The sequence below is a fragment of the Nylanderia fulva genome, unplaced genomic scaffold (assembly GCF_048542155.1).
Source record: "Nylanderia fulva isolate GAGA-0341 unplaced genomic scaffold, ASM4854215v1 Scaffold84, whole genome shotgun sequence".
In the NCBI taxonomy this organism is placed as follows: domain Eukaryota; kingdom Metazoa; phylum Arthropoda; class Insecta; order Hymenoptera; family Formicidae; genus Nylanderia; species Nylanderia fulva.
This window is the reverse complement of record NW_028190961.1, coordinates 320,574-338,226: the sequence shown is the minus strand read 5'-3', so window position 1 is coordinate 338,226 and position 17,653 is coordinate 320,574. Positions and strand designations below refer to the sequence as shown.

The 17,653-nt window shown below is 31.2% G+C and overlaps 2 protein-coding genes across 3 annotated transcripts in view; one reads left to right on the top strand and one right to left on the bottom strand.

Moving 5' to 3' along the window:
- The window catches only part of Pld (Phospholipase D), a 63,790-nt gene extending 47,042 nt beyond the window's left edge, over nt 1–16,748 (bottom strand). For both annotated transcript variants that reach the window (XM_085489454.1, XM_029301210.2), the window contains exons 1-2: nt 16,647–16,748; nt 15,763–15,944 (exon numbers count right to left, since the gene is read on the bottom strand). The gene's annotated coding sequence lies outside the window, so the exon portion shown is untranslated. The remainder of the gene's footprint in view (nt 1–15,762; nt 15,945–16,646) is intronic.
- Nucleotides 1–17,653, top strand: part of LOC114929634 (uncharacterized) — an 83,476-nt gene that overhangs the window by 35,866 nt on the left and 29,957 nt on the right. The window contains exons 4-5 of the mRNA XM_085489453.1: nt 142–800; nt 2,528–2,584. Of these exons, the coding sequence (XP_085345579.1) occupies nt 142–800; nt 2,528–2,584 (716 nt within the window). The remainder of the gene's footprint in view (nt 1–141; nt 801–2,527; nt 2,585–17,653) is intronic.

Genomic DNA, 17,653 nt, shown 5'->3' with positions numbered 1-17,653 from the left:
AAAAATGATTTTTTAATCTGTATAACTAATAAATAAAAGATTCTTAGCCAAATCCAATTCGCGTTTTATCAATAAAACAGACTTTTTAGGATCCCCTTAATATTATTAAAAAAGTTTAATAACAAGAACACATTTTTTCAGACGTTGTCACTACTCCGAGGGCGATAATTGTTGAAGCTACGACTGTTTTATCTCTGAATCCAAAAATTGCAACATCTGATTCTGCTTCTACGACGATCAGGTCATCGACAGCCCAAATATCGTCTTCAACCGAACAAGTTTCTCGAAACAAGAAAAGAGACCGAAAGGAGGATTCTCGATCGCGGGAACTCTCGAAAACAGATTTCTTTAATCACGGTCTAGGCTTTCGGGGAAGGATCTCGACCGAGGCAACTTCTTCGGCAGATTTAAAGACTACTACGCTTAAGAGCGAGACGCAATTATCCGGCAATCCTGGGTGGACTCTGAAACGCCGACCTAATTACGTGAATCACGATATCTCGTCGACTACCACCGCCGCATCAGTTAATCAAAATCAGATTGATGAAATTAGCTTGCCCAACGATTCATCGAGGAGCACTGAAAAGTCATTAAGTGACGCGAAGGCTGCAAGAAGAGGCACTAAAAGGCCAAAAGCGAAAGATGAGAACAGTATTGTGTCAAGTGTTGCGTCAAAGAGTGTAACAAGAGGTAGCAAAACCTTTAATAAATCTGAAGGTTTCCTTGACTTACCTAAGGCGATAGAATCGGAGGAAAGTGACAATTATCCTCCTCCATTCCGAGCTAGATTATCTCAATTGGTGAGTCTGAATTTTAATGTGCTAATTGTTGTTTTCTTAAAAATTTGATTCCTATTACATTTATCATAATTTTTCTCTATATCACACATAATATTAGGAAACGTAAAATGCTCTTAACTCTTTAAGGGGATCCTAAACGGTTGGCCAAACTCCGACGGATGCTTTGAAGAGTCTTTTGTTTTTTTCTTTTTTATCGACTAAATATGAGGTTAGATAAACTATAAATCTATTTATTGGCTATACGGATTGTTTTTTTACCTGAAATTAGAACCTTCCTCCTTTGTTAATATTAATATTTTAATTTGTACAGGAAAAAGATTTATCAATCTGTATAGTCTCATATATCTTGGTTACAGTATTATGAATGCTTAGAATTTATAATTCTGTAACTAACAATAAGATATATGAGACTATACAGATTGATAAATCTTTTTTCTGTACAAATTAAAATATTAATATTAACAAAGGAGGAAGCGTTCTAATTTCAGGTAAAAAACAATCCGTATAGCCAATAAATAGATTTATCTAACCTCATATTTTGTCGATAAAAAGGAAAAAAACAATAGACTTCTCAAAGCATCCGTCGGAGTTCGACCAACCGTTTAGGATCCCCTTAAAAGGATGCCGGATGTCTGTTTTATCGATCAGATGATTATAGATTTTTCTGCATCAAAATCTTTTTATTGGTTTAATAAAATAATAAATGCTTTTCCACAATTAAAACACGTACAGAAACAAAGTGGGCACCTACCGATTTTATGTTGAAAACAAGAAAAAATTTAAAAACTAAAATTTCTTTATCGACTTTTGTCGTCAGGTCAAAAAAATAATTGTTTAATATAAAAGTTCTGCTGTTTGTACATACAAAATAAGATAGGTTCCAACTAGAAATTTTATGAAGAAGTATTAGTAAACTTTTAGATATAAGTTTAGAAGCCTAATAAATAAGAAAACGGTGCAGAAATTTTCACGCATATGTGTTGTATACGTGCATATGTTTAGACATGTGTGGTGCTAACCATGTGTATATGTGTATACGTGCATATGTTTAAATATGTGTGGTGCTAACCTATCGGAGTTCGGCCGTCTCTCCGGCATCCCCTTAAGGTGATCCTAAACGCCGTCCTGTTTAATTGATAAACAAAAAATTTTTAATTTTTTTTTTTTAATATTTTTTTCTTCTTAACATAAAATCAGTAAGCTCGCACTTTGTTTCTATATGTAGTTTAAACGTAGAAAAGCATTTATTATTCTATTCGACCAATAAAAAGAAAAGGGTGCACAAAAATGATGTTTTATCGACAAAACAGGACGGCGTTTGGAATCCTCTCAAGTTTTATCTAAAACGAGAAAAAAATAAACCATAATACTATGAGAATTTTAAATATCCATAATTTTTAATACATATCAGAAACGCATACGACGTAATAAAAAATATGAAAATAAAAATGTAATTATTTCGTAATATAATTATTTATTTATTTAATTATAATATCTATATTTATATTTAACGCAAGATTTTGTTATTATAATATATTTATTCGTCGCAAAAAATTAGTATATTAAAAAAATATCTTAAACACAATTCAAAAATTGTTTTGACAAGCATTTTCATAAATTGTAATTTTTATCTGTTTATTGCGAACTATTTCCACAATATTTGTAATGATATTGTGAAAAAGAAAATAAGTAATAAGCGCACATTCACAATCAAAAAATATTTTCAGAAAAACTCTAATTTGAAACTTACTGACGAAAAGAGTACAACTAGGATCAGCTTGCAGGTAAGGTATGGCGGTCGAAATATTAATTGAATTAACTAATAATTAATTGCGATTAATGCATTAATGATTCATAACTTTTATATTCCCAACTTAAATTGCATTTGCAAACAGTTAAATTTATCAAATATTGCATATTTAGTATTGTTGGAATTAGTAATTAATTTTTGAACTCTTTATCTTGGAACTTGCCCCTATCAGTGCATAAAAGTATAATAATATGGTACGGATAAAGTAAAATTAAATAATGGTAATGACATTTTCTCGAAAAAGCATGAAATTAATGCATGTATTCGAAAAAATTAAAACTGTAGGAAATGTGTTTGTAATAGACATAATCTCACACGTCGTTTCCCTTAATTCTGATAATTTTTAAAACAGACATTAAATTCACGAAAAGCGCAACAACAATATAGCAGGAACAATAAAGCAGATTTTTAAAGAGATATTTTGAAATTTTTACGCATAATCTGATCTCTGGACCAGTTAAAAAATATTTTGTTGTTTTTCCTATTTAATTTTATTCACGTTCATCCGGAGTCTTTTTAAGAGATTATACCATATATACATTGTACAAATAGATGTCCGTTTATGAAAAGAATATAAATAACATTTTCTTCCAGCTATGAATGGAAAGATTTTAAAGGAAAGAGAAATTCTTAACTTTGATTTGTATTTTTTATCAAGAAATTCTTTGTGGAACACAGATTATTTCTCACAATCATCGATCATCGAACATGAAACATTTCTTGAATTGATTGGAAATATTAAATTAACACAATACAAAATAAGGAAACAATGTACTAATTGCTATAAAAAAGACGAACATCGAAATGCATCATTAAAAAACCAATAAAAATTGGCCGATGATGCATCATTAACATCTTTTTACTTGACTGGTGATGATAAAACAATATTGCAAAATCTACTCTTTAAAGTTTTCGCCAGAAAATTTATAAGATGCAAGAAACATTAGAATTTGGATACAACAAGATTAAACAAAATTGAATTAAACAATATATTGTGATTTGTGATGTAGGACGTGACAAAACCTCTCAACGAGTTTTCTCAAGATATATATATATATGTCGTAGGCCAATGGTTATTTTCAGCAAATGGCTTTTGCTAGTCAAATGTTACCTGCCATGTCAAATGGTTTTCGTCTCTCTTCAATTGCTACTTTCCTGGTCAAATGTTATTTTCTTAAGCAAATACTATTTGACAGAACTGCTGTTAGGCAAATGGTCATGCATTGATGCATTTCAATATTTGTAAGGCTATGGTTATGTTCCGTAACATAACCTTATAATACTACTGTTTTGCGGTTGTGCAAAGTGTTCTTCAAATTCGTCAATTTTAAAGTCTTATGTACAGTTTTCTTCTTTCATTGTTATTTACTAACAATAAGTACTCTTCTCCGGCAAATGCATACAATAAAGTTATTCTTACTTCGTATAATTCCACACAAAAGTAGATATCTAAGGGATATCTATTGGATATCTATACATCCATATAATGTCCACATCCATTAGGAATATTTAATAGATATTTAATAAATTTAAATGTCTATATCTCCTGAATAACCAATGGTAATATCCATTGCGAATATCCACATAATATCCACATGTCCACATCCATTGAAAATCTACTAACAATATTCACTGGATATCCATACATCGTCCACAAATCCATGTCCACTGAAAATCTATCAAGGATATCCATTGGATATCTCTACATCGTCCACAAATCCATGTCTACTGAAAATCTCTCAAGGATATTCACTAGATATCCACATAATATCCATATGCAATGAAAATCTATTGCAATATCTACTAGATATCCATACATCGTCTACAAATCCATATCCACTGAAAATCTATCAAGGATATCCACTGGATATGCATATAGTTCTTTCATTTACCGCTATGCACCGCAAGCTGAGCTATCTATCTCGTTATTAAGTTTTAGTCAGAGAATTATATAAAGCATGCGAAAAGTAGCTATTTCAATCAATAATTTTTTCTGATACAATTTCTACACAGAGAACTAAAATATTAAACTTGGCAAACTTGATTTCGATGTAACTAGCAATTTTATTTAATTCTTTCACGACGTTTCGACCATTTGGTTGTGGTCCTTATTAAGTGAAAATTCCATCAATTAAACTGAGATTAACGCAACATTACACCGGTCTTATTTAAAATTAATAGTTACAAGTTAAAAAAGGAGAACACGTCCCATCGCTATAATGTTTCGTCAACGACATTGGTCATCGATCAAATGGTCGAAACGTCGTGAAAGAATTAAATGAAATTGCTAGTTACGTCGAAATCAAGTTTGCCAAGTATATTTTCACCACTAGCGTCCAATATTAATTTTGATTGATCTTAAAATATTAAAATTGATTACTCAATTGGACAAATAATATATATTGCACGTATATTTAATCGTTTTTATATTACATTGTCCAGTGGAATATCGCTACTGGTTATTTATGTAGATATCTTATATGTATTTATAAGAGATCCAATAAATATCTGATGTACATATATAATAGATATTGATATAAATATCCAATGGATATTGATCTACATATTCTGTGAATATTATATGGAACATGGAATGAATATCCACGCAAAAATCTAATAAATATTTAATATACATACAATGAATATTTACATAAACATTTACTGGATATTGTATGAATATCTAGTGGATATTTATGTCGATATCCTATGGATATTTAAGAGATCTCGAATGGCGAACATTTGGATATCTAAAATACGTCTAATAGATGTTTCCTATATGGTATATTCGTGGATATCCACAATGGACGTTATGGATATCCAGTAGATATCTAATAGATATTATTTTCTGTGTGGGTATATCATGCAAGTATCATTTATTACATGAAATATTGAGGACTGAGAGAAAATAATTAGTATTCAAATATTAATTCGAGTAAAGAAATAGTATTCTATATCTCAAAACATATAATAAGAAAACTGTACATAAAACTTTAAAATTGACGAAATTGAAGAACACTTCGCATAACCGCAGAACAGTAGTATTATAAGGTTATAATTTAGGAATAGTATATATATCGCTAGTGGTAAATATAAATGTAGAGTTAAATCGACGGCTACTGGCTAGTTACGTCGATTTAACTCTGGATGCCGCATGGTTGAACAGCGTAATGCCGACGTTTTGCAAACGTTGCAGTATGCATCTTCAGGGCTGAGAGCTCCGATATTGAGCGTTCTTGGGTTGTGGTCCTTATATATATTATGCGAGGTTTTTCACCTACGGAAAGTATTCCGTTATGACGCCGCCTAGTGGTATTTGTGTATATTAAGAGCAATGTGCTAAATAGGGTTTGTTTGATAACCTTTGTCGCGGTTAAAGTTGTCGGGATGTTTCAGAATTTCTAGGGTTTCACGATGTTTCCTGGCGAAATAGTTTTGCGAGGATGCTAGTCTGGTTGCTTTGTTGTATTGTACCGAGTGTCCCGTTTCCATCCAATGTTCTGCCAAGACTGATTGACTAAAATGACAGTACTTGGCACTCCGTTGGTGTTCCTTAATTCGTGTACTGATCTTTCTCCCAGTTTCTCTTGTGTACACTTTTCCGCAGGAACAAGAAATTCTATATACACCTGGTGTTTCTAAGTGTGGTCTCCGATCCTTGGGATTAGGAAGTAGTTGCGCAATCTTATTTTGAGGTTTGGAAATTACTTTGATGTTGTGTTTATCCAGGATCCTGCTAATGCGTTCTGTTGTACCCTGAAGATACGAAAGGATCATCCATTTTTTATCTTTTTCACTTGTACTCATATTTGTAGAACACATATTTGTGTACTCATATTTGTAGAACTGGAGATTTTATTTTTCAGTCTTTCAGTTGTTTGATGGATGTCTTTGCTGTTGTACCCATTCTTGGTCAATACTTGGTTGAGATGTTCTAATTCTTCATTCAGGGAAGTTGGTTCAGAAATTGTTAAGGCTCTGTATATTAATGAACTGATGACAAAATTCTTCTGAGTCGGGTGATGATGAGAGATGGCATGAAGGTAACGATCCGTATGTGTTGGTTTTCGATAAACCCGATGGTCTAAGGTGCCGTCTTTGTTCTTTTTAACCAACACGTCTAGAAAAGGGAGCTAATTATGCTGTTATATTTCCATTGTGAACTGAATATTGCGGTGCTGGGAATTTAGAAAGTCGAGAAATTGAGGGAGCGTTTTTCTGCCATGACTCCAGATGACAAAGGTGTCAGCAACATATCGAAACCATGTAGAGGGTTTTAGAGGTGCGTTTTTCAGGACTTTATTCTCAAAATGTTCCATGAAAATGTTTGCAATGATAGGTGAGATGGGGGATCCCATTGCTGCTCTGAAAGTTTGTTCATAGAACTCTCCTTGGAATTAGAAATAGGTTGAGGTTGAGGTTAGGCAATGTTATATTAATGGAAAAAAATTTGAGTCAATATTTTCATATTTTTTAATAATATGTAGAGTGTCTTGTACTGGAACATTCGTGAACAAAGATACTATATCAAAACTGACAAGAATGTCATTAGTTTTTGTTTTGAGTTTGGTAATCCTGCTCACAAAATCTGTTGAGTTTTTAATGTGGGAATCATTGAGTCCTGTAAGGGTTTGGAGAGGTTTAACGAAAAACTGAGCTAATTGATAAGTGGGTCCTCCGATATTGCTAACAATAGGGGTAATGGAACTGAATCTTTATGGATTTTCGGGAGACCATAAAGTCTGGGGGCTGAAGAGTCTTCCATCGAACAACTGAAAGGCTGAAAAATAAAATCTCCAGTTCTACAAATATGAGTACACAAATATGAGTACACAAATATGTGTTTTACAAATATGAGTACAAGTGAAAAAGAAGACAAAGAAGATAAAAAATGAATAATTCTTCCGTATCTTCAGGGTACAACAGAACGCATTAGCAGGATTCTGGATAAACACAACATCAAAGTAATTTCCAAACCTCAAAATAAGATTGCGCAACTACTTCCTAATCCCAAGGATCGGAGACCACACTTAGAAACACCAGGTGTATATAGAATTTCTTGTTCCTGCGGAAAAGTGTACACAAGAGAAACTGGGAGAAAGATCAGTACACGAATTAAGGAACACCAACGGAGTGCCAAGTACTGTCATTTTAGTCAATCAGTCTTGGCAGAACATTGGATGGAGACGGGACACTCGGTACAATACAACAAAGCAACCAGACTAGCCTCCTCGCAAAGCTATTTCGCCAGGAAACATCGTGAAACCCTAGAAATTCTGAAACATCCCGACAACTTTAACCGCGACAAAGGTTATCAAACAAACCCTATTTGGCACACTGCTCTTAATATACACTCACATTATTAGGCGGCGTCATAACGGAATACTTTCCGTAGATGAAGAACCTCGCATAATATATATAAGGACCACAACCCAAGAACGCTCAATATCGGAGCTCTCAGCCCTGAAGATGCAAACTGCAACGTTTGCGAAACGTCGGCATTACGCTGTTCAACCATGCGGCATCCATCCGGAAACTTTTTGCATTGATTATTGGATATATTTATTTACATAGAGTATAGGTGTTAAGTGTTAAATAAAATCAGTATAATTAGGTGATAAGCTTAGCTCAAGGTTTAAAGAAAGACTTTGAGAAAAATAACAGAGTAGAAAATAAAGCAAACAAATAATAAGAAAAAATCAACTAGGCTAAGTCTGGTTGATGGAGAACAAACCTCTCCGAAATAAGGGAGGAACCTTATGGTAGAATAGGTATGAAGATAACAGAAAACAAAGAAATTAAGAGTAAAATAGACAAAAGCAATGAAACAATAAAATTTAGTGCCATTATAAAGAAGAATTGAGAACAGAACAAAGAAAAAGAGATGCCGAATGGGAAAAAAGGAAAAAGAATTAGACGATCTAACGAGAAACATGCAAGAGGGAGAGTGGAAAAAAGTAAAAATTAGAAAAAAACGAGTAAAGAAAAAGAAAAGTGAATCAGGAAGTACTATTTCACCGATGGAAGACTCATTAGAAGAAAAAGACGACGACTAATCAGAAGATAGTATGGAATATGAAAAGAAGACAATAGGGATGAGAAATAGCGGGTAAGGTAGATACAAACGAAACAAACAAACAACGACTAGTCAAAAAACAATGGAAAATAGAGAAATATATTGGAATCGAGATGGTACACTAAAGTGTAGTGGAAAAATACATGGATGGAAACCAAACAGAACCAAAGGTATGAGAAAGGCCACAGGGGATCTTTTAACTTATTAATAACTTTTAAGAAAGAAAAATCGCAAACGAAAAGAGGTAAGAATTATATATTAATTCTCAAATGCCTAGTTAACAAAATATACGTCCAAAAGAAGTAATAATGATTAACCATGTGACAGCTGAGGTTAGCTTTGCTAGTTATCGAGATGTTAACTGCTTAGATATCATAGAACATGTAGGAACAGAAGGTGATATCTCAGCTAAGACTGAAGCAAGAAGTTTTACATGCAAAGGAGTAATAACGGACTGGCTAGATACAATATAGAAATTACGGAAGGCTGTCACGGACCACTCAGGAATAGTCAAAATAGAAAAAATATATAAGTATAAATGGGATAATAAAACCAAAAAAAGGATAGAAGAGAACACGGGAAATATTATAGTCACAATGAAAGGAAATAAACTACAAACGGAAATAGGCTTATGGGATAACTCATTCCACGTAAAGGTGAGACCATACATTATGCCAGTAAAACAATGCTTTAAATGTTTCAGATAAGGTCACATTAAATCATGCTGCAAAAATGAAGAAAAATGTATTTTATGCGGAGAAGCAAAGCATGGTAACTGTGATAAGGCTGCAAGGTGTTTGAACTGTGGAAGAGAACATAGATCGACAAACAGATCTTGTATAATATTCGAAAGAAACAAGAACATCCAAGTAATTATGGCCTATAACAATTGCTCATTTAGAAACGCAGAAAAAATATTAGCTGGCAGAGAGATGGAAACAACACAAAGATATCATAAGTATGAAGAACCTGAAAAGTGGCCGAAACTGAAACCGGTAAGGCAAAAAATAAGTAACGAAACAATAATAGATAAAAGAGAAAAGTACATAGAACAGAGAAAAAGAGAAGCAATTATGTCTATAAAAGAAAATATGAAAGAAGGAAGGAGATGGTAAAAAGAACGCACACAGGACAGTAACATACAAGAACAGGTAAGAGCGATGAACAGAAAAGTGAAAAGGAGAGAGAATTATTATACTCAATTTAACATCAGAGAAGAAGAAATTAATAAGGAACACCAAGGAATAGTCCTTAGAGGAACAACAGGCTGGTAGACACCATTAGAAACTACAGAAAAAGAAAAAGAAAGTAGGAACAAGAACAAGAACATAGATGAGATGGAAATGGAAGACAGGGAGACGTTCTGGAAAAAATAGCTTACTATCTAGAGAATGACAATGAATTCAGAGACATGATATATACAAAACTAAATGGAATCAACCAAAAGGAGATAGAAACAACAGATAAAATTACTGCTGCAGAACAAGACAGAAGAAGAAAAAATGGAGAAGAAGAAGAAAGGAACAGAGAAAGAGAAATAGTGTTACAAGTTAAAAGAAATTACTAGAAGAAAAAAGAGGAAGAAATAAACAGAGAAGCAATCGCTTACGGTTACTATTAGTTGGGGAAAAAAATTTCAAAGAATGACGATAAAAATACTACTTTGGAACTGTAGAAGATTTAGAAATAAAAAAAAAGAAATTAAAAAAAGAGTACAAGAATACAATATCATGGTTTTAACAGAAACAAAATGTAAAGGAGACCGATACAACCTAATTTACTTCTCAGGATATAAAACATTTATCATTGACAGTATAGGAAACAGTGGAGGACTGTTTAGCATAATGTTAATTAGCATAAAGAAAAATATAGAATTCAATATATTACAACAATGGAAAGGAATAGGCATGGAAATTGATATTGCAAGAATAAGAACAACAAATTAAAAAAAATTTCAATCTAATAGCAGTGTACAGAAGACCAGGGCAAGTACTACCTATGAATAAATAGAAAGAAATATTTGAGTTCGAGGACGAACATCTGGAAACTATATTTCTGGAAGATTTTAATGCCCACAATGCGGCATGGAACTGTCAAGATACGGACAGAAATAGAGATAGATTGTGGTTCGCCACATTTAATAAAGGTTTGATATGTCTCAATCAAGAAACAGTACCAAGAATAGGAGATTTAGGACAAGCTTTGTCAAATATAGATTTGATTTTTGGAACAACAGAAATGGTAAATACTAATGAATGTGAACAAGTCACGGATACGTGAGGCTCGGATCATCACCCCATAGAGATCAAGATGGAATCAACAGATTATCCCTATAGAAAAAAAACAAATAAGATTAAAAAAAACAAGATGGAAAGAATATCGGAAAGTAATTGATGAGATAATTGACAATAATGAAAAAAGAAGAAAGATAATAGAAACAGAAGAAGGTAGCAGAGAAGGTATAGAAAGGAGATATCACGAGTTTATAGAAATCATAAAGAAAGCAGTTGGTAATATATCGGGTAGAAAAAAACAATAATAATATGAACAATAAGACAAGGGAGAAGACATCTCAAGAAGACAAGACGCAACAAGTCAAGTGGTGGGACAACGATTGCGAAGAAATAATAAAACAAAGAAAACAAGCATTGAAGAAATTTAAGGAGAAAAAAGACCAACATTCATTTATAAAATATAAGAGAGCCAGAGCAAATGCTAGAAAAGTCATCAGTAAAAAGAAGAGAGAAAATTTTGACGCATTCTGCTCATCATTTAATAGTTTTACTAGCCTAGGTTACGCATGGAAGACGATGAGAACAATGAAAAACGTAGAAAAAAATGTTAAATGAAATAGCTGGAAAAATAAAGATAGAGAAGGAGAAATTAGAAAAGAAATAGATAAATTAGCCCCTTCCAGCGCTGCCACATAAATTAAAAAACAAAGAAGTGATGAGTACAAAGAAAAAGAATTCAGCAAAGAAGACTTTAGAAGAGCTATGGAGATGATACCATAAAAAGAAATTCGGCCCCAGGCAGGGGCGGTATGGAATACAGAATGATAAAGGAATTAAGCGAAGAAATGAAGGAAATTCTTCTTAACATATTCAATGAAATATGGACAGGAGGACATATATCGGAAGATTGGAGAAAATACCAGGTTGTTTTTATTGACAAAATAGATAAGGAAAAAGTGAGACCTATAGCACTATCTTCATGTGTCGGTAAGCTAATGGAAAGATTAATAAATGAAAGACTGATATGGTGGGCGGACAAAGAAGATAAGCTTGCTAAGGATCAAAATGGATTTCGACGAGGACGTTCATGTGTAGAAAATATCATGAAAATAACAGACATCCGTATAGGTAACTATAAATCGCAATATACGCTCGCGGCGTTTCTAAATGTTTCGTCAGCATATGATAACGTAGTATACGATATAATGATAAATAAACTAAGAGATATGAAATGTCCCAAAAATATATTAAGTTATATAGATAAATGGCTATATTACAGATACGAAATTCATAATTAATGACAGAAAAACAGTACATAGAACAGTCACTAAAGGATTACCTCAAGGAGTAGTGTTAAGCCCATTACTTTATGCACTGCACACAAGCAATATAATGGATAACGTAGAGAAGGAAATAAAAACTGTGCAATTCGCGGATGATATAACGATGTACGTGACAAGCGCAAACAGAAGACAAAATAGAGATAAATTAGAACAAGCAGTGAATACTATAAAGAACAATCTACAAAAAATAGGATTAGAACTGGAACCCAAGAAGGTAGTATTAGTAGAATTTACAAGACATGGAGGATGGGACAAAAATTATAGTATAACAATTAATGATACAAGAATATATAACAGTAAGGAAGCGAAATTCCTTGGAATATGGTTAGACAATAAGTTAAATTTTCAAAAACAAATACAGGAAGTGAGAGGCAAAGTAAATAAAGCGAACTCACTAATGAAATACTTAAATAAAATATGTAAGGGAATGGAGGTCAATACAGCTCTTATGTTATACAAAAGTTTAGTCAGATCTATTACAGACTATTGTAATTTCGTGTACTTTTTTAAAGAAGAGTTATGGAAACTAAAATTCGAAAGAGCACAATTCATGGGAATAAGGACAGCCCTAGGATTTAGAAATAGCACACCAAATAATGTGGTAATCGCAGAAGCCAAGGTACGAATGTTGAGAGATAGGGCATTTATTAGCAAGAAACTTTTTAAGTAAAATCAGAATATAGAAAGAAAACTAGGGGATAAACTAGATGAATTAATATTTCAAGAAAATATAGCAAGATATAGGCAACCAATGCACAAAAGATCTATAGTAGCGGAAGCATGGCAGAAGGTAAGAGAAATTCAAGCAAACATGGGTTTACGCAAAAGATTTGAAATATTTGATACAATATACAAAAAAAAACAAGAGATATAGAAATAGACCTGGGGACAGGAAATTACAGACTAGAAGAGGACAGCAGCAAAGATGAAGAGCTTATTGATAGGATCTTTAAAAAGCATAAACTAACAGACAATGTAATAATATATACAGACGGTTCAAGGAAAAAAGAAGGTAAATCCACAGGAGCAAGCATCGTGATAGAGGATCAAGAAGTAGCATACAAAATAAGCATGAACAAAATCTGCTCATCTTTCACAGCGGAAGCTTTCGCAGTAAAGGCAGCGCTAGAACTAATAGAGAAAGAAGCGGAGAATAGACCAAAGGACGTTATAACTCTAACAGACTCTAAAGTTATGTTACAGGCATTACAAAACAATTACCTAAATGTTTATAAATGTATACAAATATGTGACAGAGATAAGAAAAAGACATGTAAAACTAGAGAAGAAATACAACAAGAGAATTATCTATAGATACCGGCGCACAGGTATAAAAGGAAATAAAGCTGCAAATAAACTAGCAAAAAAAGCCACGGAAGAAGAGGAAGACAACACAATTGAAGTACCTTTGAGAGACTTGAGAAAAGAATTTAAAGAAGAAACATAGCAAAGGCCACAAGAAACAATAGTTAAAGAAGCAAGGTATAAGGGAAAATTTTATTTTGATAAATACTATAAAAAAAGAAAGAAAAAATCCTGATTTCATAAAATCAACTCGAGTAGATACTATGTAACACTAATCAATCGAATTAGAGCGAACCATTTCAACCTTAAAGAATCACTAACTAGGACTATATAGAGGACACTAGATGCGTATGTGGGGGAGAAGTAGATTCTTCTTCTTTCTGTTATGGCTGCTTGAGTTTCTTCGGAAGGAAAATAGTCCCATACACCATTAATTGTTCAAATATATCAATATCAGTCAGAATTTGTAAGATCTAAGTTCTACTACGATTTCAAAAATTTCCTCAGAAATGGTCAATAATCAACCATCAAGGGGAGAAGTAGAGAGTTTAGAACATGTGTTATAGCAATGCAATAGATACGATGAAGACAGAATAAGAATAGACATAGAACTGAAAAAGAGAGGCTTTGTGGGAAATATAGACGTGTACAGGTTAATTAAAGAAAAAATTAGATTGCTTTTGAGTGTATATACAATTTTATTAAAAAGACGAAAAAGATAATATAAAGAATAAAGACCAAAAGCAAGACATAAGAGACCCTGTGCCATATATCTGAAAGGAACAGTTGAAAGCACACCAAACTTCCTTCACGCGAAGGACACCCTAAAAAAATAAGAAATGCATCAATGCATCACCATTTGCCTAACAGCAGTTCTGTCAAATAGTATTTGCTTAATAGCGAATTTGAGTGGATGCACCAGTGCGCAATGACAAGAGTGCATATAAAGGTTTATCACACACAAATTCACAATGACATTAATAATTAAAAAAGAAAAATAATTAATAGTAAAAGCTATTATTATCATTATTCATATTGAACAACAATAATAGCACTTACTATTAATTATTTTCCTTTTTTAATTACTTGTGTCATTGTGAACTTATGTGTGATAAACCTTTATATGCACTCAGTGCGCACTGGTGCATCCAATCGAATTCGCTATAAGAAAATAACATTTGACCAGGAAAGTAGCATTTGAAAACGAAAATCATTCGACATGGTAGATAGCATTTGACTAGTCAAAAGCTATTTGCTGAAAATAACCATTGGCCTACGACATATATATATATATATATATATATATATATATATATATATATATATATATATATATATCCCAGACAGCACAGGTAGATTCTGAGTATATACGCAGTATATCGCAAACGTAGATTGTGTATATCCCATTAATATTCGAAATACGTACCAGATATTTTGAAAATGTACGGAGGATGTTCTAATGTCTGCCCTAGAAGCCTACTCAGTATATACTGAGAATATTTCTTGGTATATCGTAAGTATATTAATAAAATATTTTGATCACATTACCAGTGTTTACTAGAATATCTCTTGGTATATTATCAGTATATTTGTAGAATATTTTAAGCATATTACTAATATATGTAGAAGATAGTTAAAATATATATAGGTGTAAGATAAAAAGTAGATTTTTCATGTAAAAAATAAATAAAAATGTGAAATTATTTAGTGAAATTTATAAACAAAACTTTAGACAAAAATTTACACTTTTTACTTATTTTTATATGAAATATTTACTTTTTAATAGAAAAAATTTCTCTCGTTTTTATATCACATATATTTCATCGTTTTATATCACATATATCGTATATATTTAATATACACATATACATATGTATAATATTATATAGATATGTATAATATTATATTATATACTGCACGTAGTGAATACATATCGGTTATATTAGTATATTCATTTAGGTTTTGTTTAAATATTTGTCAAGATATCCTATGTGTGTAATTAACTTGTGCATAACATATAATCAATCACATCTATTAAAAATGAGAAAATATATGTAACAGAAATATTTATCATATTTGATTAACAATGGAGTATTTTAACACATGCGCAAATCAATTACAACACACATGGATATATACATTCTAATGCACGTTACTTCTGAGAATTTAGGTGACCAAAAATAAGAAGTACATATACCTGAAACCTTTGGAGAACTTTCACTGTACCATAAAACAAAATTCGAAGAAATTTCCAAATATATCCGTTTATCAGATCTTTTTTCACACTGTATGTGTCTTTGATGCGTAGAGATAATGAACAAATAATCAGCTTTGCTGATGGTGATGCACAAAGGCAATGAAGAGACTTCTATGTTTGTCCTGCAAGAAAGTAATAGAAATGTTAAATTTTTCTTTTTGTTCAATATATTCATATATATATAATGTACATATCAATAATTAATATATACATCTGTCGCATAACAAAACATATATTAATTATATGTTAAACACGCATATTTTTTTTTATATATTTCATGTGTGTAATTGATTTGCTCATAACTATTAAAAATAAGAAAACATGATAGAAATCATATTTTAATTAATGATATTATTTTGTTAATATAATGAAGCACTTTAACAATTTAGATTCTATCTTAATATTTATATTAGAGGGTAGACGTACATAAAAATTAGTAAAAAGTATAAAAACGCTATTAATTTTAAGTCATTTATTTCAAATGTAGTGGAATTTAGAATTAGGCGAAGAATTTACGTTGCAACACGTGATTTTTCGGATAACAATTTTGCAAGATATTATAATGTAATTAAAGTATTTCAACTTGCACTTTTATTTTTTTGACAATGTTTCAATATTGTAAAAATTTTTTAAGAATAAATATTTTTTATAAATTCACGCAATAAAATAGACAAGTTCCAAAAATATGCGATTTTGAGGTTAATTTGCAATAATATTTTATCGTAATCAAGTATATTAACAAAAAATGATAAATATATTTTGAAAATATCTTTTATAGAATTTGAAAATTTCATGCATTTTAAATTAAATAAAAAGCGAATTACCTGCGATTAATATCGATCCAAATTTGGATGAAGAACCACACGTGTTGCTCACTCGTCACGAGCACAAAAGAAAAGGAAGAAACCGGCGCCGCACCGGCAATATTGGCAATTACGTATCGAACATGGTGTTGCATACACATATCCGCCAATAAATAAATTCGCGTATTCTAAAGTATATTCTTGACATATACAAGAAAATACGAGAAATAATATATTGTAAAATATGTCAACAGTATATTCCAAGAATATGTATAAAAGTATATTTTGAGAATATACGTAAAAGTATATTCTGAAAATATACGATATATATACGAGAAATAATATACTATAAAAGATGTTTACAGTATATTCTAAGAATATATATAAAAGTATATTTTGAGAATATACGTAAAAGTATATTCTGAGAATATACGATATATATACAAGAAATCATATACTATTAAAGATGTTTACAGTATATTCTAAGAATATATATAAAAGTATATTTTGAGAATATACGTAAAAGTATATTCTGAGAATATACGATATATATACAAGAAATAATATACTATAAAAGATGTTTACAGTATATTCTAAGAATATATATAAAAGTATATTTTGAGAATATACGTAAAAGTATATTCTGAGAACATACTGAAAAATAATATACTACAAAAGATATTCTGAAAACATCCTGAAAATATACGGAAAATAATATACTACAAGAGATATCATAAAGATATTCTCAGTATATTATATACTGTACGTACATTCATAGTATGAATATAGAATATTCGTATAATATCATGTGCTGTCTGGGATATATATATATATATATATATATATATAACCAAACAATAAAATAAATAGGTCAACTTTCGAGCCAAATAATTACAAAATTAAATAATTCTTTATTACAACATATGCAAATAATACATAAAACTTAAAATTTTATTATAAAAAATAAAATAAAAAATATGTAATAATACACCTGATACAACACTTTAAGAAACATTATATAACGTGTA